The sequence below is a fragment of the Amphiprion ocellaris genome, unplaced genomic scaffold, assembly GCF_022539595.1.
Source record: "Amphiprion ocellaris isolate individual 3 ecotype Okinawa unplaced genomic scaffold, ASM2253959v1 Aocel_unscaffolded190, whole genome shotgun sequence".
Taxonomy (NCBI): Eukaryota; Metazoa; Chordata; class Actinopteri; family Pomacentridae; genus Amphiprion; species Amphiprion ocellaris.
Genome location: NW_026559356.1, coordinates 1 through 27,249, shown reverse-complemented (window position 1 = coordinate 27,249; position 27,249 = coordinate 1). Strand labels below are relative to the sequence as shown.

The 27,249-nt window shown below is 37.0% G+C and overlaps 1 protein-coding gene across 1 annotated transcript; it reads left to right on the top strand.

The window, feature by feature from the left end:
- The first annotated feature begins 435 nt into the window (after positions 1 to 435).
- On the top strand, positions 436 to 20,061 carry dclre1c (DNA cross-link repair 1C, PSO2 homolog (S. cerevisiae)). The gene is made up of 17 exons (XM_055008780.1): positions 436 to 698; positions 791 to 842; positions 2,366 to 2,450; positions 2,543 to 2,602; positions 2,712 to 2,767; positions 4,453 to 4,554; positions 4,676 to 4,748; positions 5,678 to 5,818; positions 6,041 to 6,142; positions 9,437 to 9,573; positions 9,698 to 9,752; positions 10,614 to 10,702; positions 11,007 to 11,104; positions 13,728 to 13,814; positions 15,405 to 16,031; positions 16,867 to 17,983; positions 19,557 to 20,061. The coding sequence occupies exons 1-15, from the start codon at positions 590 to 592 to the stop codon at positions 16,001 to 16,003; spliced, it is 1,845 nt and encodes a 614-aa protein (XP_054864755.1). The 5' UTR covers positions 436 to 589; the 3' UTR covers positions 16,004 to 16,031; positions 16,867 to 17,983; positions 19,557 to 20,061.
- The last annotated feature ends 7,188 nt before the right edge of the window (positions 20,062 to 27,249 follow it).

Here is a 27,249-nt window from a genome sequence, read left to right as displayed (position 1 = left end):
CCCGGCTTTCCTGGGATCTTTCTGCATGGAGTTTGCATGTTCTCCCTGTGCATGTGTGGGTTTTCTCCGGGTACTCCGGCTTCCTCCCACAGTCCAAAAATATGCTGAGGTTAATTGATTATTCTAAATTACCCGTAGGTGTGAATGTGAGAGTGATTGTTTGTCTCTGTATGTAGCCCTGTGACAGACTGGTGACCTGTCTAGGGTGTCCCCTGCCTTCACCTGAGTCAGCTGGGATAGACTCCAGCCCCCCCATGACCCTAGTGAGGATTAAGTGGTGTATAGATGATGGATGGATGGATTATTGTTCGAATTAAAACCAGTCTCTGGCTAAAACCAGCAGAGCTCTCATGTTGACAGCAGGAGGCACTGTTTCCTCCTAAAGACACTGAACCGCCGTTAAAAGGACCGTAGAAGAAGAACCGCTACCTCTACTGGTACCGACCGTAGAAGAAGAGTCTGCCTGTGGGCGGGACAAACAAACAAATAAACGAACAAACCGAGGAGACGTTTCACTGAATTTAACGTCTTTATTTAAACCGACTCATGGTTGCTTTGCGGATAAATCTCCTCCAGGCTCTGCAGAAACATGAGCTCGTTCCTGGGCCGGATGAAGGAGTATCCCTCCGTGTCTCTGGACCGCTTCGACCGGGAGAACCTACATGCCCGGGCATATTTCCTGTCGCACTGCCACAAAGGTGAGCTGCTGCTGGTAGCACCTCTAGTTTACTGCATTTACTGGTTAAAACTGACTCTAACGGGAGGTTTTATTCATGTTTTCTGGCTGCAGACCACATGAAAGGACTGAAAGGACCTCTGCTGAAGAGGAAGCTGCAGTTCAGGTGGAAACTGTTCACTTTATTCTCATTAAATGTCTTTAAAATGTCAAACAAACTGTAATTTACAGCGTTTCTGCAGGGCATCAAAAAGCATTAATAATCATTAAGTTGATTTTCCGAAAATTAAGGCCTTAAATGGCATTTAAAAGCATTAAATTCGATTCTCGGTGGCATTAAAAATTCTTTCTGAAGTTTTCAAGAAAAATATTTGACAATAATAATATAATATATAATTATAGACTGCAATTCGTCAGATATGTGCATCTGCGTAAACATGCCGAAGCACTGTGATAATTGTTCCGACTGGTTGGGTACAGTTGCCAGAAACTGCATGTTTTCAACCCTCGTGTCGTCCTGCGGGTCAAATTGACCCGTTTTAAAGTTTGAAAATGTCTTTCTGATGTCCACATTTTCAAAATTTTGAACATTTTTTTGGGGAAAAAATGTTTAAAATGTTGGTGCAGGGGTGATTTCTGGATTCAGAAATAGTGAAACGTAGGGACAGTTTTCATCTAAAAATCATCTTTTACAAAAAAACAAACCTGTGTAATTTGTTGAGTTCACGGTCGTGGCATTAAAATTTTTACAGTATAGCATTAAAATGGCATTAAAAAGCATTAAATTTGACTGATTCACCTCACTGATAACAGGTTTTAACACCTCTAACGTAATCAGAGGCAAATATTAAATACATTAGTCAAGATAATCAGGCTTGTTAATCATGAATTAATAATTTTTTTTACTTGATAAGTCAAATTCTGGTATTAAAATTAATTAAGAGATAAAAAAAAAGTCCAGGTTTAGATGTAAAAATTACAAGTTCGAATCATAAGATAAATTATCAGAAGAGATATGAGGTAAAAAAAAAAAAAAGTTCCAACTGTGACATTAAAATGATAAAAATGACTAAATAATAATAATAATAATAAACAGGAACAATTATGAGATGAAAAATGAAAATGAAGCTAGTCAGAACTATTAAAAGCTAAAATTTTCAGTTAAAAACAGAAAATGTGACTCACTAAGATGTATAAAGTTCCAGTTATGAGATGAAATTTCATAATTAAGTCAAATTGAGCAGATAAAGGTAAAGTACACGTCAAAATCATGACATAAAATTTAAAATTCACTGAATTGGAGTTCCAAGAAGTAAAAAATTATGAGATAAGTAAATTTAAAAAACGTAAATTGTCAAAATAATCTGATTAAAAATGAGGATTATAAAAAATATGAATATTTCAAAATCACAATCTAGTAATTAAGGTTTTTTTCTTATTTAAATTGATGTGATTAAAAATGAGTTTATTAGAAAAAAAAGTTATGTAATGATCTTGATTAATTAATAAAAAATCAGCCAGTTTTAAGTCAGATAAATTCACACTTTTTGCTAAACTTGCTGTGAGATTAAAAACCGAACTATTAGTGGTGAAAAACTTGAATTGAAATGAAAGATAAATTGCAGTTTTTTGAGAGAAACAGTCGTTTAATAACAGGAGACTAAACGTTGTATTTTCTGCCGTTTTCAGTCGAACCGTCAGACTTTATTGTTCCTTCGTGACCAAAGAGCTTCTCCTGAATAATCCAAAGTATTCCTTCTGGGAGGAATACATCGTGAGTCCTTCACCATCTCACCTTTATTTCTACATTTATACCAAACAGTTTCTTCGTTTTGTCTCCTGATTTATTTGTATTTGTCCGTTCAGGTTCCTCTGGAGCTGGAGAGTCCGACTCAGATTTCTCTTGTGGACGAAGCATCAGGAGAGGTAACATTAATTATAATTAATCAGATAAATTCAATCAGCATAGAAGGCAGTGCAGCTGTTGCTTTAAATAATCTGTATGATGTTGTTTATTTTGGTGTTTTTCTGGCAGAAAGAAGACGTCGTGGTGACGCTGCTTCCTGCCGGTCACTGTCCCGGCTCTGTAATGTGAGTCAAACATTTCCTAAATGATCATTTCATTTCCATGTTTTCAGTATTTTGCCACAAGGAAACATGCAGGAAAACAAAATCGCCTCTCAAACTTTTATGTTTGTGAGCCTTCTGTGGATTTATCTGTTTCTTTTAACTGTCATTTGTTGAACTAAGCAAAATAATTTACAATAATTTCAAAAATCAGCTTTCATCCTGTCAGCCAGAAGTCTGATCTCACAGCTAATAAATCTGACTGAAATTATAATTAAATATCAGGCTTTCTGTATCGCCTCGGAACCTATGAAATTACATTTTTAATCATTTAAATTTCAAAACTGACTAAACTCCAATTGTAGAGTCTAATATGTGAGATTAAAACATCTAAATATATTTGTTGTGTATAAAAACCCAAAATTATGAGTTCAACAGTCAGAATTTGACTTCACCAGCCAAATGTTAATTATGACATAGTGTCTAAATTTACTAAATCTGAATTATAAAAACTCCAAATTATGACATAAAAGTTTACATAAGGAGATAAAAATGCAACATTTTGTTGATTTAGAATCATACCAAGTGAAAAATGTGGATAATAATTAAAAATTGTGATTAAAATGTCAAAATTATGAGAGAAATGTTCATTAAATGAGATAAAAAAAAATCTAAATTCTGAGTTTAAAAATCTAAATTGTGGAGAAATTGAGTAAAACGAATTAGAAAAAGTCTCAATTATTATAAAGTTTATTTAATGAGGTAAAAAATCTAAATTGTGAGATAAAACATCCATATTTACTAAATCTGAATTCTAACAACTCCAAATTATGAGTTTAAAATTACATAATTAGATAAAAATGCAAAGTTTTGTTAATTTGGGATCATAAAAAGTGTAAAATGCAGCTAATAATTCAAAATTGAGTGATTAAAAAGTCAAAATTGTGAGATAAAATGTCAAAACCGACTAAACCACAAAAATATATGAGATAAAAACATCAAAATATACTTTGCTGTGTATAAAAAGCCAAAATTTTGAGTTAAAAGTCATAATTTGACTTAACTAGTCAAAATTAGATCTAAAAATGTTAGTTATGAGAAAAAATGTCCAAATGTACTAAATCAGAAAGACTAGAATTCAAAATTGAGATAAAAGTCTATATAATGACATAAAAAAGGTAAATTTACTAATGCAGAACTCTAGACAGTCTAAATTTATGTAATTTAGAATCACAAAAAATGAAAAATGTTTGTAATAGTTGAAAATTGTGTTATTAAAAAGTTGAAATTATGAGAGAAAATGGCAATAATTATATTTACATAATGAGATAAAAATACTAAGTTTTGTTAATTTGGAATCATAAGAAGTGTAAAATGAAACTATGAAATTAGATTTTTAGTCATTTAAATGTCTGGATAGATGTGGCAAAAAGAAAATGTAAATGGGTAATCAAGCTCTTTATTTTTATCTAAAAGCTCTAAATTCTCTTTAAACCTCTGGTGTCTTCTGGTTTCCTTGATGTATTTGGGTTTTCTTTTCTTACCACAAGTAGCAGAACTTGTGGTAAAGGTGGACACACTTAAATAACTCCTTACTTGTTCCCTCTCATTAAGGTTTAAGTGCACGATAATAGTGGAAAATATCAAAACATTTTAGAATCAGAGGACTGTGTTGAGACGTTGTTGTGTTGCTTTTTGTGTTTGTGTAGGTTTCTGTTTGAGGGTTGCCGTGGAAACGTGTTGTACACAGGCGACTTCAGGTTCGCCGTTGGAGACGCCTCCAGAATAGAACATCTGCACTCAGGCAGCAGGTCGGTTAGTCTTCATCTTTTATCTCAGTCTGTGAGTCGGTTAGATTGTTTCCATCAGTGGTCATATATCTGTCACTCTTCACAGTTCTTTACATTCACTCCACTGTTTGATGTTTTCCAGGGTGAAAGACATTCAGAGTGTTTATCTGGACTCTACTTTCTATGATCCTCGCTTCTATCAGATACCAACGCGGGTGAGTTTGTCGTTTCCACTTAGATTTACTCACTGCGGTTTATTGCAGCTAATAATTTAGCTGATTTAACGCTAACGGATGAGGCAAAAAAAAAGGTCGTAGATTTTCAAAATTTGCATCCGTAGTGGGATTTCTGGAATATCAGGGTGTTTTCAAGATGCATTCCAGAAAGGGATAGAGAGGAAAATCTACAGTTCACACTCAATTGCCAATTTATTAGGTACATCTGGCTAAAAGATATTTTCAGTTTTTGTTCATTCAAATGCAATATTTTGCAGGTCTGTAGTCACACAGAACACAGAAAATCTTGATCAACTATCCCTATAACCAAGTGACTGGTCATGAAGAAAAAGATATTTACATGTTTTCTATAGATTAATTAAATGTTCACCAGAGTAACTCAACCTGCAACCTCATTAAGCAAAATTAATTCAACTTAAAATCCTGAGTTTTCCCATGTTAAATCTCTTGATCCTGGTTATTTTCTACTGAAATGATTATAAGTGACTGGGAGCAAAGCAGCTGCACATATTCAAAGGATTTCTGAGAATATATCAACTGGTGATCCAACCACTAATAAGAACTACTGAAGACCAAGTTAGCTTCTGTTTTTAGACGATCTGACATGTTGGTAGCAGAGTTTAGTTCAACGTTTGGACGACTTGTGTGGCACAATGTCAATTAGTTTGGAAATATTTAGAATAAATGTTCAGTAAACTTTAAATAAGTTGTAAAAAAAGTAGTATTTTATAACTTGAGGCAAACATTTTAGGTGAGGAAAGAGTTTTATTCTTAAAAGTCACAGATCTGTACATCAAAACTGGTTTATTCAAATGTTTTCTGTGATTTTCCTCATTTGTAATCATCACTACATGTGCACCAGTGATCAGTACCCACGGTGGGGTTATTTTTTATGTTTGTGTATTTAGGAGGTGTGTTTAAACGGCATCTCGGAGCTTGTTGGAAACTGGATCAGTCAGAGTTCGCATCACGTCGTGTGGCTCAACTGCAAAGCTGCTTACGGATACGAATATCTGTTCACCAACCTGGGAGAAGAATTCAACACACAGGTGAAAAGTTGCAAAAAATACAGAATAAAATGTGAATTAAACTTCCGTTAAATCTGACAAATCATGATGTTTACTCGCACGTAAACGTGACTTCTTTTCTTAAAGTTTGTCGAGAACAAGTAGCCTTAAACTGACAATAAATTCTTTTACAAAGGAGATGTATGTACAAATCCAAGCAAGTCTAAGCTTTCTTTACATTCTGTCATCTTATTTGTCCTGCAGATCCACGTCAACAGTCTGGCCGTGTTCAAGAAGATGCCGGAGATCTTAAGCTACGTAACAACTGACCGAAGGACTCAGATTCATGCCTGTCGACACCCAAAGGTAAAACTTAAGTCTCAAAAACAGTCGAGTTTCCACCACTTCAGAAGACTTGCACAGACTTATGTTCATTCACTTGTTTTTTCCCATCTCAAATCACCAGGATGTTCTTCTTAACCAGCTCTGATTTGCTTAAAACTTTGTCATCGTCAACTACAGATATTTAAAATGGTATTTATTAAATTTTATCCTCATATATTGAGTAATTTTGGAGATAACATTCTTAAAAAATTTCCCTTCAACTCACTTTAAGCAGGTTTTTTCTCCAATTGAAATTTGCGGCTGCTTGAACAACATCTGAGGAACTGTTAAAGATAAAAACCTGAAATTTTCACTGTTGTTTCTCATCATGTCACTGATTTAGAATCTGTCATATTGGACAAGTAGATCAAACATTCTCTGATTACAGGTGAGTTGTAATATGGAAAGAAAATTGAAGTCATCATGAAAAGTCCATTTATGAGCAGACGTCGGTCAGTGATATTTTCTGAACTTTATATATTTGCATGTCACAATAATACAAACGAAACACATAGAATACTTTAATTATCAAGTATTTGGTGACAAAAATGAAAGAAAATCTTGAAGTGATTGATAAAATGTTGGCAGACAGTCTGTTCCAAGTAGAACAGACTTCTGGAGTTTTAAAGTGGTTTTCCAGTTATAACTAAGAAAATAGATTGTTCTCCGATTTGTGATGGAATGACCCGTCTGTTCATTGGCACTCTTTCTTGGTGTCGGTATTTAGTTCTTGTACTGGAAGACAAAAGTGTATTTAAAACCTCAAACAGTCAGAGTCTCAAATTATTGTTTTTTAGGTTGATTTAGCTCAATATGTCAAACAGTGTCTATAGTTCTGTAAAAAAACCTTTCAGATATGGAAAACATAACTTTTGGCTTCACCTGCACATTAAAGTGATGCTGTTTTGTCATTTAAACTGTTGATACTTTGATGTTAATGTTTTTTTATTAAGTAATTTGGATGTAATTGCAGATTTACATAGGGAGAAGTGTGTTCATGTGATATTTGAGGTGTCATGTTACCAGAAATTTGCCACTTAAAGTCTAGGATTCTCAAATTTGGTGACACTGAAAAAAATAACCGATCACAAGAATGTTTCAGCGTGAACTTTTTTGATTAAAAGTTGACAAAATGAACAGTAATGACGGTAGGATCCACCTCAGCTGATGAGCTTTTGCTGTGCTGATCTAAACAAGCAAAGTTAGCCTTTGTGAGCGTCTGTTTCAGCTCACAAACCATAACTGTAGTGTTTTCCAGAGGACGGAAACAGTGCGAGACTCTGATCCAACAGGTGCAATGAGATCCAGGAAGCTTTGGTTGGTTTAAATGGTGCAGAAAACCACATTTAGAAAAAAAAACAAGGCACTGTGTCTTCAGATGACATTAAGTTCTTGAATGTTACTTCAAGATACAGTTAAACACACAGACCAGTATTAATGAACTTTCGGTCTTCTTTAGGGTCTGTTGGGGTACGAGAACATGTTAGTGTAAAAGAATAACTGAAACTCTGTCAGATTAAAGTCTGTGTTGAGACTTCTGGTCGTCTTTAACCCTTGTCATTGACTCAAACACTAAAACTCTCCACTAGGAGCCGATCAAGGCAGTTTCGAACTAATTTGTAATCTTTGGTTTCCATCCGCTGTCACACAAGTTGTAAATTTTAATAATTTACTTAATATGTGCAGCAATATTAAAGAATTATTGATGACTTATATGGTCAACAAAGTGGCCATTTCTCATTTACTGGGACATTGGAATGATGTCCTGTAGAATTCCACCTTGATTTGATATATTTGCGCTAGCCGGAGGTCATTAAGCATCACAAAAGTCTTTGTCATGGTGCGCCTTTGCTAGCTAAACCCCTACAATGGTCTCCACTTGCCAACATGAACTGACTGTAGTCCGAGTGACCAGTTTTTTTTTAGTTAGCTTAGCTTAGCATAAAGACTGGAAGCAAGGGGAAACAGTTGGCCTGTATCTGTTTGAATTTAACTGCTGGAAGCACCTCTAAAGCTGATTAACTGAAACGTCACATGTTGTTTGTTTAGCTAATGATTTTAAGTGGTGCTGCTGTTGAAACAGGTGCAATCTTAATGCTAAGCTAACCTAACTGGCTTCATGTTTACTGTAGAAATGTAAAAGTGGCTCTTGAAACTTCTTCACAATGACTGACAATGTGCCTAGAATACTCAAAACTTGTCCATAAAGATTCTAAATATTCCAAAATGAGGAAAAAAAAACTTCTTGAAATTTCTCTAAAATTACTCAAAATTTGTCTAAAATGACTTGAAATTTGCCAAAAATTATACAATAATGGTCTAAAATTACTTAGTACTTAGTATATGAGCTCTGGTTTTAGGTCATTAAGTATCACAGAAGTCTTTGTCATGGTGCCCCTTGCTAAACTCACACAGTGCTCTCTGCTTGCCATCATAAACTTTCTGTAGTCTCAATGACACCTCCTCTGGTCTCTACAGTATCTAACAGTAAGAGACTCCACCTGGTGGAACAACCAGGTACAACAGCCAAAGTCAAAACCTTCACCAAAAGGCCTTGAAACTTCTTCACAATGAATCAAATCTTGTTCGAATTACTTGAAAATTGGACAAAATGACAAAAAAATGAAATGTCCAGAATTAGCCATAAATAGTCCAAAATGACTAAAAATGTGTCTCAAATTACTTCAAATTTGGTCAAAATGCAATGAAGCTTGCTAGCTAAACTCCCACAATGCACTCTGCTTGCCAACATGAACAACCAAGTACTACAGCTCAAGTCAATAAAACTTCACAAAAACGTCTTGAAACTTCTCCAAAACTACTCAAAAATTGTCTACAATGAATTTGCCAAAAATGATACAAAAATGGTCTCAAATTAATCATTACTTAGTACATGACCTCAGGTCAGAGGTCATTAAGCGTCACAGAAGCCTTTGTCATGATGCTCCTTTACTAGCTAAACCCCCTCAATGCTCTCTGCTTGGTAACATTAACTGTAGTCTGAGTGACGCCTCCTCTGGTCTCTACAGCATTAAACATGAAGAGGCTCCTTGTTTCTTCTAATAATGTTTGTTTATCTAGAGAAGAACTTTTTCTACCATTGAAACATGTTAGAAATCCTTCCTGTGCACCAGAGAGATTCTGTCTTTAATCCTGATGGTTCAGTGGCAAGAAATGTGTTGACGGTTCTTTAAATCCTGTCTGTTGATAGTGTTTTAAAGTTTAGTTTTGACACATACCCTCATCTAATCAGAGTTTCTGTATGTTCTTATGTAGGACGAGGAGTTTTTCCTGGGCAACAGGCTTCCTTGTGGTTGTACATCCGCTGATGGGACTCCTCTTCGTATCATCAGCATCAAACCGTCCACCATGTGGTTCGGAGAAAGGACCAAGAAAACCAACGTTATAATAAAGTAAGAGCTCACTTTATTAGGACTGGTCCTAAGAAAACATTTGGATAATTCATAGAAAATCTAATTATCTATAAATATGATTTATTAGATGCTGAATGTATTTTGTTTTTTGCTGTTTTTCCAGAACAGGAGCCAGTTCATACCGAGCCTGTTTCAGCTTCCACTCCTCCTACTCAGAGGTAAAGTTCATTATTTATGGTTTTTAACAATGGATAGAGAGTAGATTATTAAGGTTAATGTGAGGTTTTTATGAAGAATTTTAGGACATTTTCACAAACCAACCCCACTAATAGTCCTAAAATAAGAGCAAAGCTGCTGAGAGACGCTTTTCCTACTAAGAAACTCAGTGTTTGTGAATTAGTTTTTCTTAATAGACAGGAGAGCAACAAGCAAATGGAAATGAAATTAATCTTTTTCTTTATAAAATGTAGGAGTGTTTTATTTCCCTGTAGAGCAAAGAGGTGTATTTATATTGCAGATTTTCTTCAACAAACAGGCCAAAACCAAAGGGAAAAGCCCAAAATTCCAAATTCCGAGAAGCTGGAACCAGTAGTTTACTTTTTGTATCGACTAATTACTCAGCTAAGTCATACATTAACTCATTTAACCTTTATTTATGCATAAGAGATCAGCTTTTCTTCCAGATACATCAAGTCTAAATTGCAAAAGCATCTGCTATCAGAGAAAAGACCACATTACAGGTAATTAAATGAAATTTTTACAATACGGTATTATCAGAAACCATGAAAAGTTAAATATCCAAAAGATAAAGGTGATAAAATGCAAAACAAATGACAATTATTTAGAATTATTGCAAGAGTATTGAAGCAATCCTGAAACCTAAATGGTCATTTTCCAGTGGGGGTTTCCAGGATGTGTCGAGTTTTCTGTTTATCTTTTAGTAGGATCTTCGCTTTAGCGTTTAATTTAGTCAGGTCAGCATCTGGTTCAGGTAAATTAGTGAAGTAGATTTATTTCATGTATTCATTTTTTTTAACCACATGTACTTTTAACCTTGCGATGTTTCTCTTAATTTCCAGATCAGAGACTTCCTGTCATATCTTCAGCCGGTCAACGTCTACCCCAGTGTCATTCCTATTGGTCGGACGATGACGGAGGTCACACAGATGTGAGTCAAGTTTGTTTATTTGTTACATCAGTAATTAATTGAGTCTGTATGTATGATAACTTTGAGAAAACATTAAAGCTTGTAAATCCCACCACTTTCTCGATAAAATATCTTAATAGTATAGCATCGTTGAGTAGATTTTTTTTGTCTTTTGAATGAGCAGGGACACAGTTCAGTGATTAAAATACATTATTATTAATAACTGAACAACAATAATGTGCTATCAGACGAGCCAGAGTCTCTAAATATTGATTCTGTAGATGTCAATCCAACGTAACAACTCTGATTTGGTGCGTTTGCTCAGGTTGAAGCTGATGTGCAGGAAACCCTCTGATCAGGAGGCGTTCATCTACAAACCTCTGGGAGTTCTGAAACGCAGCAGAGCGGAGCGACCCACATACGGTAACACAAAACACAACACAACAACAAGTCTGTGTCCTGTATTCATTGCCTTTAATCCAGAGCTGAGGGTATCATGTAAAAAGAACAAACACCAGGTGACCCAGAATCTTCAATGACTCATGGTGCATGAAAAAGTTGTAGAAATGACATTAAACACCTACACCGTTGCTTGGTTTTCCGTCCTCCATCGAATTTAGTCCAGGTATTTACTTTTAGAAAAGGTGGTATCTGCCTACATGTTTTTGATGGTCGGATATTATTCTGGTACTGTAGGAATCAGTTAGCGCTCAGTTCTAGAAGCAGTCTTTGTCTAGTTAGATGTTAAGTTTGGAAAGTAGGGATGTCCGGATCCACTCTCAAAGATCAGAATCACGACCAACCAAGGCATTTTTGAGCTGAATCCTTTGTTATCAATCAATTGTTGTAAAGGGAGAGCGCAATTTATAGCTGGACTTTAGGAATGCAAATCTTGAATGATTTTTCTAAATCAGTAATTGTCAGTCAACAATGAGTTAATCAGTTATACAAACTGAGCACAGTGGACATTTATCCTGCACTGTTATTGCTGTTTATTTAAACACATCTGTCACTGGGATGTAGTATCCCCATCATAGTTGATCCCAAATACCTGAGTTCTGGTCCTAGGTCATTTACCACCACACACGTCTTTGTCATGGCGCCCCTTTACATCTAGAAACTTCTCCAAAAATTCTCAGTCTAAATTGACTTGAAATTTTCCAAAAATAATTCAAAACTGGTCCAAAATTACTCAGTGCTTAGTATATGAGGAGGTGGTATATCGGAGGTCATTAAGCGTCACAGAAGTCCATGTCGTGGTGCCCGTTGCTAGTTAAATCACCACAATGCTCTCTGCTTGCCAACATTAAGGATAAGGATAAACTTTATTGATCCCACAGTAGGGAAAGTTCACCGTTACAGCAGCTCCAAAGAAAAAGTATAAAGACAGTGCAGGAATAGATAAGAAAAGAAACAGTGCAAAAATCGCCTCCTCTGGTCTCTACAGTATCTAACAGGAAGACCCTCCAACTGGTGGAACAACCAGGTACTACAACCAAAGTCAAAACCTTCACCAACCTGCTTGCCAACATGAACTTTCTGTAGTTTCAGTGACGCCTCCTCTGTTCTCTACAGTTTTGGACAGTAAGAGGCTCCACCTGTTGGTACAACCAGGTACTACAGGTAGAGTCAAAAACTTCACCAAAATGTCTTGAAACGTCTCCATAATTACTCAAAATGAGTCTAAGATACTGAAAATTTGTCCACAATGATTTGGAATATTACAAAAGGGGAAACAAACTTGTCCAAAAAATCTTGAAACTTATCCAAAATTACTCAATTTGTCTAAGATGAATTTGCCAAAAGTTACACAAAATCTTCTAAAATTACTCAGTCCATGAGCTCTGGTCGGAGGTCATTAAGTGGCACTCAAGCCATGTCATGGTTATCGTTGCTAGTTAAACCCCCACAATGCTCTCTGCTTGCCAACATGAACTGTAGTCTGAGTGACGCCTCCTCTGGTCTCTACAGTATTAAACAGTAAGAGGCTCCTTGTTTCTTATAACAGTGTTTGTTTATCTGGACAAGAAGTTTTATTACAATTGAAACACGTTAGAAATCCTTTTTAGTGCAGCAGAGAGATTCTGTCTTTGTCCCTGATGGTTCAGTGAGTGTGATTGGTTTTGATTTGATTAGTTCTGTGATAAGACAAAATAAGACAAGATCCAAAGTGCTTTATATGTGAAACTAAGGATTAACAATTGAAGTGTACACAAAATTTTACTGCCTTACAATGAGAGACAGCAGTGAAGTCGAGCAAACAGAGTTGTAGCTGGAAGATGTTTAGTCTGAGATAAAAACCTTGTAAAATGTGATCGGTGTCATGTTGCTTATTCAAAAAGCTTTGGATTTTGCACGCAGTTTCCATAATTTATTAGTCCCATGAATCTTTAAGTAGCTTAAGTGCAAGTTTAAGAACTTCACTGCTAAATCTATGAGTGAGATCTGAAGGCACTTTAATCCAATTGGAGTCGATTTCATCGCAGGCGGTGGTTCCTGCTGCTGTGGTGCAACTAATTAATTAAAATAGAAATTTTCATTTAAATAAACAGAAAGTACGTGATTTAATCAGGTTTATCTGAGGCTAATAACTGCCTTCAAATAGCCTGAATCAAATGCTGTAGTTTGTTTGCTTCAGCCTTTATTCTTCTAAGAATTTCTATAGAGATTTATTTTACAAGAGAAACCAGTGGGCTGTACTATTGCGGGAACGCATATTCGAAACCTGAGAGCCACCATCGTAACTGAGGTTTTAGGTTTTTTTGAGCTGGATAACACAAAGAAAGCCTGGATTTGTTGAACGTGCTTCATATTACAGCCCTCAAGTCAAATTACTACCAGTAAAAACTGACTTTGTTCTTCGTTTAGATGCATTTTCAGATTTTTTTTGGTCCAAACAAACAGAATCTATGGTCTGTTGTTCAAAAAAGTCTGATTCTGATCTTAACTCAGTTTTTAAATGTCAGTCCTCGTGGGTTTTTTGGTTTTGTAGAATCAAGTAGTTGGTTTCACGTTTATATTTCCATATTTGTGTTTCTACATTCAGACTCGGAGAGTGAAGATGAGCTGTTTGAAGGTTTGGATTTGGCTCCAGTGAGGAAGAAGATGGGTCTGAACCAGGACGGTCAAAAAGGTTTGTAGCTCTAATATTTGTCTTTTTTACATGACAATTTAAAAAAGAATGTTTATCAAGCTGCAGGTTGTGTTCAGTTCGTGTAGCTTTGAGTTGTTTTGACCTCGACTTCATTGTTTGGTCTCCGTCTAACCAACTTCATATCGGGTTGATTCCATCTCAAATCATCAGAGATCTTCTACTCGACCATCTGATGTGATTGAACTTTTTTTTAAAAAAATCATGTCAATCCACTTTGAACAGGTTTTTTTGCTCATTGAAATTTGAGGCAGTTTGAACAACAAACTCTGAGGAAGTATTGAAGATAAAAACCTGAAATTTTCTGTTTTTTCTCATCGTGTCATTGATTCAGAATTTGCAATATTGGAGAAATAGATCAAATACTCTGATTAGGAGGAGTTAAAATCTCAAGAAAAAATTAATGGAAAGTTCCATCTTTGAGCTCATGTTTTTTTGAAAAATGGATAATACAGAAGTCAACTAGTGATGTTTTCTGAACCACATGTAGCTGCAGGTCACAATAATACAAAACATGTAGAATACTTGGTTATTTTTGTTGAACTTTCAGAACCGACTGAGCAGGTTTGACAAGTTGTACGAGGAAAAACAAAAATCCTGGTAGATAGTGTGATCCAAGGAGAACAAAGTTCTAGAGTTTCAAAATAGTTCTCCAAATAAAACCAAGATGTTTTTATTATGGGCATATTTTTTGCTCTGTATTTTTTGATGTGTGGCTACATCTGGTTCAGAAGGTATTACTAGAGGACTTTAGAATTAGTAGTTTCTTTGTTAATGCACTCACAGACTGACTTTTCATGCCGGCTTCAGTGTTTTAAATATTTCTAGTCACCTATAATTGCAGACTATTTGATCTACTTGTTCAATATTACAGAAAAAAATGCAAATTTAAGGTTTTTATCTTTGATAGTTCTTGACATGTTCAAAGCCTCAAATTTCAACGTGTGAATAAAGGTGTTGAAGAGGAAATATCTCAAAAGGTATTTGATGTATGAAGCTAAAATTTCACAGATATCCTTATAAATATGTTCCAAAAGTGTTTCGGCAGATCAGAGATGGTTGAGCAGACATTTATTGATTTCAGATGGAATCACCAAGAGGTTTATGTCTAGATTTGCTTTTACTTCAAGGTTCTTGAATTTTCTTTGTACAGGAGGATCTCAACTTATGTCGGAATTCCTTTCCTACGGTGTGACGTGATGTGATTTTATCCATAGGTTGTAACTCACATCAGTACCTATGTCATTTAACTACAACCGGCGAATGTAAACAAAGTCGTCTTCCACATATAGCGCCGTATTTGTCCGCTCCCCTTGCCAACTAGTTCCCATGCAAAATTAGTTTGAACGTCGCAAATGCCATATGTCAGAATGATGGAACAAGACTTAATAAATGAATGGGAGATGGAGACATAATCACGAAACGCCATAGTCGAGGACGTCGTAAACTGAGGACTTGCTGTGTTCCTGGTTTAGTCTGTAACCAAATGTTCTGTACTTTACTGTAAAGGCGAAGTTCTTGTGTTACCATTATTGTTTTTTAGCTGTCCTTTTCATGTTTTGCTGCTTTCAGAGAACCTTCCAGAGGGAACTTCAGCGCCTGTATCTGTGGAGGAACCTTCAGGTCTGATGGTCGCTGATGTACAAACTGTCAGCTGCAACTACGTCGACTGTACCGAGTCCAACGGTGAAGAGGAGGATGACGAAGACGAAGCCAAAGAGACTGAAAGTAAAGACATGGTGACCGATTCTGATCCTCCAAAGTGGGAGGATTTCTTCACCACGGAGATGCTGACTGACAGCCAGAACAGCCAATCACAGTCCTCCAGGATAAGCGGCTCTCAGACTCCCGAGCTGTTCAGCGACAAAGAAGAAACTCCCGACATTGCTGATGACTTCAGCCTGACTCTGTCTGCTTCTTTATCCAATCATTCCTCCCAGAACATGGACTCCAGTTTACCCGATACTCTGATCCTCCGTCCAGAACAGCAACCAGGAGACGCAACGACCAAAACTAACGAACTGTCAGAGTCTCAGGTGTCGTCGGACTTCGACGTTCCCTCAACACCTGAATCGAAGGTGCCTCATCCTGACGAACTGTCGCAGCTGTACAGGAAGCTGGCTTCAGGAGAGGAAGTGGAGATGAGGAAAGGCTCAGCGGTGTCCAGATGAACTGCACTTCCTGAAACGGCCACTTGAGGTGAGTTTTTAAACATGTATGGGAGCATTTAGTAAAGCAAAATAAGACCCAAATGTTGGTAAATTTCCATACAAAGACAAAATGGAAGCAAGTTGTAACTCTGCTCTTACAATAACATATAGAGCCATTTGCACACCAATTTTTATGCTCCAACGAATAACTTTTGAGCCAAAATAGCAAAAAATTAAATGCTTGTCACAAATCTAATTCTGATGTTAAAGGCCTCAAAAGTTTGCTCGTCAAATTTGTTGTGCTGACAGAGTTCAGTGTTGTTTACAGCCTTTTGAATACATGTGCAGTATTACTCATTACAATTACTTTATATTGTTTACTTATTTTAGTAATGTCTTGTCTGACAAGAATTTCCTTCAGGATTAATGAAGTTTCACTTTTGACAAAGACATTTGTAGTTTTTTTTTTTAGTTTTATTACAAAATGTCATAGCAGCTATTGACATTTTTTTCCAAGAGTCAATGAAACTTCAGCAGCAGAACCACAAAGATTTAACAGAGCACAAGCTTCTTTTTAAAAAAATGAAGGTGCAATAACATTCCTACTTGCAATTGGACAAAAAAACAGCACATACAAGTCACTTAATTTTTCTTGAAAAAAGTCTGGAGACACTGCCGCTCCAAGTGGAGTTTTTATAAGACTTTAGGGTTGCAGTTAAGTTTCATCATAATGGTGGTTAGAAAGCTTCCAGTCTCATCTCTGTGCAGCTGTTAAACACTCCCATGTTAGCATTTAGCATTCATGACAGTGCTCTTGTTCATTACAACTGTATTTTCATTAATGCAAATTCCCCTGATGTCCTATCTGCTCTTGTCTCGTGCAGCTACTGAACCTCAACGAGGAGCAGCTCCGATACAAGAATCTCCGTCTTGTGTTAGTCAGCTGGTAAAGACGCCAACGAGGCCAAATGTAGAACTCCCAGAGGAAGCTTCTGTTGTGGCCTCGTCAGCCCTGTTAGGTTTTGAGAGTCCAGATCGATTCTGCTTCCACAGAATTCAGTCCGTTAAAGCAGGAGGAGGTGATGATGCCATTAAAGTCCTGAGAGGGGATGTTGAGACGCCAGATTGTTCTCTGCTGGGTTCGTCATGAGGATGGAAAGGAGTTAATGGACGCCTGCCTGCAGGAGTTCATCACCTTCATGGAGCACCTTTCACTTTATAGACAAAAGACAGAAATAGGAGTCAAAACAGACTCTAGTCTCAACTCAAAGTCCTCCAGCTGCTGTTTGATACATGGACCAAAGTGCATTATGCTGTATTAGCAGTTATTGCTCTCAGACAGAACTGATTCAGTTGAAAATTTTTTACTGTCATGCACTATAAAATTAAAACATACAAGACAGTTTGAAAACATCGTTTCTCTACCAACAGTCTCATTTATACTTAGAAAACCTGAGAGATCGTTCATTCATTAAAATTCTATGTATTGTGTTGTAGATATTCTGTATATAGCCATCTACAAATCAAATAGTGAGAATAAAAATTAATATGTATGTGAAAACCAACCAAGTAGGTATAATTGTATTATAACGTAAAACTAAAATAGATTATGTCGTCCGAAACGTCGCCAAAATGTCATAGCAAGATATGTCGTCCAAAATGTGACAAAAACGTCATAGTTTAGTATGTCGTCCAAAATGTGACCAAAACGTCAGCCGGGTCAGACTTGATGTTTGAAATACTGACTGACAGCTCAGATTTAACTGTCTATAGTTCCGTTTTGATGGATGTTAAACTTTCATTCAAAGCCACCAGGAGCTGAGTCTTTAAAATAACCGCCGTCTCATTACAGAGTGAAAGCAGCAGTTCCTCCTGAAGGTCAGAGATTGCAGCATCTGAGGGCCTCTTCAAAAGAAGATGTAGTTGATGAAGGTGTTCTGGAGCAGGACCAGAAAGACCACGACCAAGCAGCCTTGAGATCTTAGGCAGCGTCTCCCTCAGGTGGGTGTCAACGGTGTTCACAGTCAGGTCTGTGGTAATCCCGTCAAAAAACAAAACAGAAAAAAATCTAGATTATAAATCAACATGTAACCAAAGCACTCTGTGTATAACGCCATAGTATAGGATGTAGTTCAGAAAATGTCAAAGTGTAGTATACTTTACTCAAGAATAACATAGTATGGCCTGTAGTTCATAGTACAGCATGTTGGCAAGAAAAAAAAACAAATGCAGAGCTGTAATGGTTAGCAGCTGCAATGCAGAGACTTCATTTGCTGAGTAGCGTCATGTGGGATGGCTGAACTCGTACGTAATTGGTCTGTGTGTTTCCTGAGCTGATAACTAATGCCGTAAACACTGGGAAAGCTGTGCCGCTAAAACAGAAGCAGCCGGTCAAATTTAAAATCCCGTTACAATTTACTGATTACAGGTCCAGTCTGTATAAGACGGCGTCTGGGTCCGGCTCCGGACCGCGGTCTGCCAGTTAGTGACCCTGGTATAGCGTGTCGCTCTCAAAACATCATAGTATAGCGTGTCGCTCTCAAAACATCATAGTATAGCGTGTCGCTCTCAAAACATCATAGTATAGCGTGTCGCTCTCAAAACATCATAGTATAGCGTGTCGCTCTCAAAACATCATAGTATAGCGTGTCGCTCTCAAAACATCATAGTATAGCGTGTCGCTCTCAAAACATCATAGTATAGCGTGTCGCTCTCAAAACATCATAGTATAGCGTGTCGCTCTCAAAACATCATAGTATAGCGTGTCGCTCTCAAAACATCATAGTATAGCGTGTCGCTCTCAAAACATCATAGTATAGCGTGTCTCTCTCAAAACATCATAGTATAGCGTGTCGCTCTCAAAACATCATAGTATAGCGTGTCGCTCTCAAAACATCATAGTATAGCGTGTCTCTCTCAAAACATCATAGTATAGCGTGTCGCTCTCAAAACATCATAGTATAGCGTGTCGCTCTCAAAACATCATAGTATAGCGTGTCGCTCTCAAAACATCATAGTATAGCGTGTCTCTCTCAAAACATCATAGTATAGCGTGTCGCTCTCAAAACATCATAGTATAGCATGTCGCTCTCAAAACATCATAGTATAGCATGTCGCTCTCAAAACATCATAGTATAGCGTGTCGCTCTCAAAACATCATAGTATAGCATGTCGCTCTCAAAACATCATAGTATAGCATGTCGCTCTAAGAACGTCAGAGTATAACCTTTAGTCCACAGCTGTCAGTAGGTGAGGAGCAACACAAAAACAGTCCAAATGCTGGTTTCCAGAGGGTTAGACAATAATTTATTTGAAAGACTAAGTTTACAACAACACAACATGTGAGGGGGTTAAAAACAAATGGGTGTTAGTAAAATAAAAATAAATAAACAGAACTAAAAGTGAACTTCATGTTGACATTGATGGACATTCTAACCAGGAACAAAGTAAAAGACAATCAATACGAAAAAAACCTCTTCCTGTTCACCTCTTAAAATCCAAAAACACACCGCAGTAGCACCCTAAACTAAAACTACCAATGGGTTCCCTGTTTTCCTTTCTGAATAATTCAAAGGTCCCTCTCTATCTCCCCACACATCCACCAACCACTGGAACACATCTCCAAAGTTCTGCTGGTCCAGCTCAGCTTCCCCTCAGAAGAAGTGGCGCCACCTGCCAGATGAAGGAGCCTTTTGAGAGGCAGCTGGCATCGTGATTGGACTGTACTTTGGTCTGTTCCAATCCAGCTTCAGCTCCAGAGACGGCAGGCGGGACGAGTCAACGGAGGCCGGATGGATGAAGACATGCAGCTGAGTACAATCCAGAAAACAACAGAGGAGGAGTGCAGTGGCCCAGAGCCAGAACAACCAGAGTAGCATCATATGTCTCTTAGAAAACATCATAGTATAGCCTTTGGTATGAAAAAACACCATCATATACATCGTATATTGTACAAATAACAAGCCAAAGGAAAGAGACATACATTGTAGAATTGTAGTAATTGTGGGCTGACTGATTTACTGATTATCAGTATTTTATTTTTTACTGATTTATGGTAATAAATACATTTAAAAATGGTGCTACTTTGGCTCTGAACCTTTGTCTACCTGTGGTCGCTCTGTCTTCTGGAGTGATTTGATTGGTTATATGTCACGAATAAAACTCCTTTAACTTAACATCTGTAAACAAAACAAAAACGTATCAACAAAGTTTTCTGTTAGAGTTTGTGTTCTTCTAAGTTTAACTCCAAGATTTTAAATACTTTCATTTACTACAAATGAATATCTACTCCAAATGTCTCACTAATAATCATTATCAGCCTTAAAAACCCACAGAACACCCCTCTATACTGGACCACACTTAGTACAGTCCGGTTCCCCCTTCTATAAATCTGCTTGGAATCTTCCACTTCCTGTTTGTCAAAGTGGCCTTCTACCTGGACAGGTTTTGTTGGAGCTCATGCAGCAAACATTTTGGGTAACTGCACTTTAATATGGATGGATGACACTGAATTAGAGTCTGTTTTAATGAGACTGAGTTAAGATGTGTATCTCTGTCATTAAATAGTAAATTATTTCTCAGAATTCACAGAGAAAAGTCTGAAATGTTTGCTAGGTTAGCGTCCCACATGTTCTTTGGCTCAGCTAAAGCTAACTCTCTCCAACTTCTGGATCTCTTGAGTTGCTTGTTAAAATATCTTGCTAGAGGTGCTGAAGCTCAGAAAGTCTGAGATGTTTGTTCAAAATAAGCTCATTCTAAAGTCTGATCTGAACTGTCCTCTTTTGTTTGAACTTTCCCTAAACTTAGGAGTTAATGACAGAGCAGCACATCCAGACTCAGTCTCATTTATGTAGAGATTAAACTTCAGTGTCATTCATTGATGTTAAAGTGCAGTTTTTCAAATGTTTGTTGCACATGCTCCCGACCAAACCAGTCCAGGTGGAAGACGATGTGAAGAGAAAGCTCCAGAGGATGAATATCACACATTTACGTTGGAAATAAATGTCCTTTAATTAGACATTGTCATGCAAAAGTTGGATTACCCTTTAATGATGTTCAAATCTTTGTTGAGTGTTTTGTTGATGTTGGTTTCTAAATGTTTTTGGCACTCGGCCCCAAAGATTAAAACCTTCTATGGCTCACAAGCTGCAACAATTCACACATTATCAACTATCTTTCTGACTAAACTAAGATAAAAAGTGAAAAACTGTCTGATTCCTGCATCATGAATGTAAATCTTTTTGGTTTTTATGACAGTAAACTGAATATATTTGGGTTTGACATTTTATAAACCAAAACAAGAAATGAATTACTGGAGAAAACAATCAACAGATTAATGGACAAAGAAAATGTGTTTTCCAACATGTATGGCTGAATTACTCCAACATTACAAGATACATACAATTTAAATTCTATTTTATTTATATAACGCCAATTACAGGTCAAATTGTCTGAAGACGCTTTATTTTTATATTTTTTTTGTCATGTTTAAAATATGACAAAGTAAGAAATTTTAACCTCTTGACTAATCCAATTTATTATTTGGTTTTTAAGAGAATAATCGACAACTAAAATAAGTTTCTCCACTAAAACTAATAAACATGAGGTCAAATAGAAGGAACAGTTTTAAATACTGCAGTCCCACAATGACAAGAATAAAGTTTGTCAACAAAAAGTAAATCTGCTGGTGGATTCCGTTAAAGTCCTAATAAATGATAATAAAGTGTGATACTAAAGATTTGTGGTACTAAAAATGTCAAAGTAAAGATATCAAGTTGAACATGTGGATGGAGGTTGATAAAAGTTGACGTCCCTTCATTTCTCTGGAGTCGACTCCATGGATTTTATGGATGGTGGTTAAAGACGTGCTCTTCTAGTCGTCTTCCTTCTAGTCAATGTAAAAAGTCAGTCCATCCTGGCTGACTTCAACACCTCTTCATGACAACTTGTTCTGCCTCTGACCTGGTGGAAACTCCAGAAACTCGGGAAAACCTGTGGAGACTCGAAGAACTCGTGGAGACTCGAAAAACTCGTCGGGCAGGGGAAGGTGTGGTGGGTGGTGGGGGAGTCTGGGTGGAGTCAGGGCGGAGAGTAGGCGGGGAGGTGGGTGGCCGACTCCCCCCCTCTACTCCTCCCACCTCCCCGCCTACTCTCCGCCCTGACTCCACCCAGACTCCGCCTTGGCTCCACCCATGTGGTCACTTGAGGAACTACGATGCCAAAGGGACGACGAATTTATTTCTTTTTATATGATCTGTAGCTCAGTGAGTTAAGGATTTGCCTATGGAGCTGCAGGTCGCTGGTTCAAGACCAGACCCTTCTTAGGTTTTATCAAAATCCTGACAAAGACAAAGAAAGAAAACTGCCGCTGGCGGGTCTCGAACCTGCGACCTACCAGTTGGTAGTCTTCTTCTTATCCTCCTGAGCTACTCGCTCAGATACTAATTCTTCTTTTTTTTGCGCATTTATCATCTATTTTTTGTCATTTTCGAGTTTTTTTTTTAACTCGAGTCTCGACTCGACCGTTTTTCTCAGGAGGTTGGACTTCAGCCTTTGTGCTGGAGGGTTGAACCCTCAGTTCCAAGACTTTCCAAGCCTCCACACCTCCCGAGTCCTCAGGACCTGAGCTTTCACACAGTCTGAGGGCTGAAATTTTCTAAGTCCCACAGTAGTTCTCTGTTAGATTGAACCTTCAGACAGTCTGAGGGCTGATGTCCTCTAAGTTCCTGAGTAGATCTCTGTTAGTTTGAACCTTCAGACAGTCTAAGGGCTGATGTCCTCTAAGTTCCTGAGTAGTTCTCTGTTAGTTTGAACCTTCAGACAGTCTGAGGACTGAAATTTTGAAAGTTTCTCAGTACTTCTCTGTTAGTTTGAACCTTTAGACAGTCTGAGGACTGAAATTTTAAAAGTTTCTCAGTACTTCTCTGTTAGTTTGAACTTTATGTTTAACAGAAGCCTTAAAACTTGTGACCATGAGTCTTGATTTCACATTTAGACCATCCTTCTGAGTTCTTCTCAGACCTTCACCTGTGGGTTTTTTAGAAATCCTCAACAAACTTTGATTCTCTTCACTGAACAGTAAAGTTTGTGGAGATCAGAAGGTAACATTAGTTTGATCAATGCCTTCAACTACTAGTAGACTTTATCTGGAAAGCAGTTTTCTAAAATGAGTTCTTAGTAAATCTGTCCACAATCAAACCAAGAACGTAGAAAGAGGAAATGTTTGAAGAAGCAATTTCATGTTTTCATTTCAGACTAGAAAACGCTTTAAGCCTTTATCTGTTTTTGCTCTTTTTGATCGTTTTATTGTCTCTTCTGTTTAATTTGATCTTCTAAAGTCTAACTGGTGTCTTTTCAAATGTTTTGTCTTTAGCTTGATTCTTCTTAAATGTTTAGTTTTGCTCTTTTGTCACCTTTTATTAATACTGATTTGATTTCGAAATGTTTTGTCTTTTTAATGTTTAATTGTTTTTGCAAATGTTTTATTGGCTTGTTTGATTTTTTTTTTCTTTCCCAATATTTAATTTTTCAATTAAATCTTTAAGGTTTTTCTTTCTAAATGTTTTACCACCTTTTAATGTTTAATTTTCTTTTTAAATGCTTCATTGTATTTTCTGTTTAATTCCTATTTGAAGTTTTATTGTCTTTAAGATTTAATTTTCTAATTAAACATTTAATTTTTTAATTAAATGTTTTGGCTTTTTAAAGGTTTAATAATCTAATTAAATGTTTTGTTTTTTAAAAATGCTTAATATTCTTCTTGTTTAATTGTATTTTTTCAATGTTTAATTATCTAAAATATTTCATCTTTAATGTTTAATATTTTTGTTTGAAAAATTTTGTTTAATTTCATAATTACATGTTTTGTATCTTCTGTTTAATTATCAAATTATATATTTTGTGTTTAATATTTTTTAATTGTATTTAACATTTAATTTTCTTTTTAAAAGTTTGATTGTATTAAATGCTTTTTTCCTTTGATTTAATTGCTTTTTTAAACTGTAGTTTATTTGTTTAACCTTTTTTTCTGTCAAGATTTTAACCCCAACCTTAAAAATTAAACAAACCCTTAAATCACAATGAAAATACTTCTGTTGTCACAATCATGAGTTAGTCAATTATTCACTTTATCAATTCAACTTTATTTGTTTAACACCTTTTACACAGATGACAAAACTAAACAAGCAAAGAGAAAAAACTATGCTAAAACTATGATTAAAACTCAAAAACATAAAAAAAAAAAAAAAAAAAAAGATTTAACATGGTAACAAAATATGTTATGTCCAGGGGATGGAGGGAGTTTATTGAAGTCTTCTGGGGCTCACATGGGAAATCATTGAAAATATAAACTTGATATTCAGTCTAAGGAAACTGGAAACTGCAGAGCAACAGAAGAACCAACAATATCTCCTGTTTTCTCCTTTAATGAGTCGACTCTTCTTGTGCTTTCAGACCAAAGAACTACAGACTCTTCACAACCTGCTCAAACTCTTGGTACAGGACCTCACCACACGGGTCAAGAAGGTTTCTGTCTCATTTCTACTCTGAAGCTCACCTTCTCCTGCTCAAACTGCTGACAAATGTTTCTGCTGCTCTAAAGTCTGGTCTCCAGAACTTCCTAAAAACTCTCAAAGTCTCTTCTGCTGCAGGTTGCTTTGTAGAACTGTTCCAGAAAACCTCACTAAACCACATGGAGGGGCCTCAAGATAGTCGTCCAAATGAAACCATACAAAAACCAAACTAGCACAACCCAAACACTAAAGTCTCCTGCAGCCTACCAGAGAACCTCTGAGAACAGAGAATCAGGACAGGAACTCTTACCTTCTGGACAACCAACGTTGGTTCACAAACAGGAATACAGAATGTGTCTGACCAGAAACCTCTGAAGACTCACTACAGCCAAGATAAAGACACAACTCAGCTGCACCAAATCCACTAATCACTGCACACATTAGTACCATGTGTTAACTGTGGCTAAAGAACCACATTTACCAAGACAACTATCCAGTACAAAGCCCTAAAACACACCAAGAAACACATTAACGATGATTTTACTGCTGGAAGCTGCAAACCAACGCCTAAAGCACAAACTAAAGCAATGGAGCCAAACCCAGTTCACTGGTGAAGAGAAACAGAGGAAATGTTTGTCTGCAGCTAAATAAAGCAGGAAGACACTGAGCTGCTCAGGTGTTCCTGATAACACCAAGCAGCCACCTGGACAGCCAATAGGAACACAGCCACCTGGACAGCCAATAGGAACACAGCTTCCTGGAAGTCCAGAGGGTTGGGTTAGTGAAGGAAATTTAGTTTAAAGTTGAAGCAGAAAGTTAACAAAGAAAGTTGAAAACCACCTTCTGATACCTGAAATCTCTGAGTTTTCACACAAAGAACACCTGAACATGTCAAACTGGTTCCATAGTAGAACCATCATTGTAAAAACGTCATAGTATGGTGTGTTGCTCAAAAAACATTAGGACCCGACTGTCTAGGGTCGCCGAGGAGCAACACAAAAACAGGACAAACGCTGTTTTCCAGGGGGTTAGGAGGATATTTATTTGAAAGAGGAAGTTTACAACAACACAACATGTGAGCAGAAAACCACAAAGTCTGTCTTTAGTTGAGCTGAAAATATTAGTTTTTGTCTTTTTTATTGACCAAACTTTTCAGGAAGTAGATGAAGAAAGTTTGTCAAGAAAAACTAAATCTGCTGGTGGATTCCATTAAAGTCCTAATAAATGATAATAAAGTGTGATACTAAAGGTTTGTGGTGCTAAAAATGTCCAAGTAAAGATATCAAGTTGAACATGTGGATGGAAGTTGATAAAAGTTGACCTCCCTTCATTTCTCTGGAGTCGACTCCATGGATTTTATGGATGGTGGTTCACCTGATCTTCTCGTGGTCTTCCTTCTAGTCAATGTAAAAAGTCAGTCCATCCTGGTCGACTTCAACACCTCTTCATGACAACTTGTTCTGCCTCTGACCTGGTGGAAACTCCAGAAACTGGGGAAAACCTGTGGAGACTTGAACTCGTGGGGCGGGGGAAGGTGTGGTGGGTGGTGGAGGGAGGTGGGGGACTAGAGGGGGGAGGCCGCCACCCACCTCCCCGCCTAGTCTCCGCCCTGACTCCACCCAGACTCCGCCTTGGCTCCACCCATGTGGTCACTTGAGGAACTACGATGCCAAAGAGACGACGAATTTATTTCTTTGTGTCTGGTCTGTAGCTCAGTGAGTTGAGGATTTGCCTGTGGAGCTGCAGGTCGCTGGTTCAAGACTAGACTCTTCTTAAAATTTTTTGAAAATCCTGACAAAGAAACAAAACAAAGCCAGGGTTGGGTCTTGAACCTGCAACCTTCCACTTCATAGCCTTTCTTCCTACCCCCTGAGCTACCCACTCAGATACTAAAGCTTCTTTTTGTTGCGCAATTATCATCCGCTTGTCATTTTTCAGTATTTTTTTTTTTTTACTTGAGTCTTGACTCGACCGTTTTTCTCAGGAGGTTGGACTTCAGCCTTTGTGCTGGAGGGTTGAACCCTCAGTTCCAAGACTTTCCAAGCCTCCACACCTCCCGAGTCCTCAGGACCTGAGCTTTCACACAGTCTGAGGGCTGAAATTTTCTAAGTCCCACAGTAGTTCTGTTAGTTTGAACGTTCAGACAGTCTAAGGACTGAAATTTTAAAAGTTCTTGAGTAGTTCTCGGTTAGTTTATACTTTACATTATTTCATAATATGGCACGTTTTTACAACATGTTTGAAAAATCGCATTTTTTTTCCGACATAGTATAGTAAGGCGTTTTTTTTGCGCCAAAATTCATGATGATTTTTTTTTCAAAGAAAACCTTTCTGGAGTGTTTTTCACGCCCTCCTTTACATTATTTCATCATATGGCACGTTTTTACAACATGTTTGAAAAATCCATTTTTTTTCGACATAGTATAGTAAGGCGTTTTTTTTGCGCCAAAATTCATGATGATTTTTTTTTCAAAGAAAACCTTTCTGGAGTGTTTTTCACGCCCTCCTTTACATCATTTCATCATATGGCACGTTTTTACAACATGTTTGAAAAATCGCATTTTTTTTCGACATAGTATAGTAAGGCGTTTTTTTTGCGCCAAAATTCATGATGATTTTTTTTTCAAAGAAAACCTTTCTGGAGTGTTTTTCACGGCCTCCTTTACATTATTTCATCATATGGCACGTTTTTACAACATGTTTGAAAAATCCATTTTTTTTCGACATAGTATAGTAAGGCGTTTTTTTTTGCGCTAA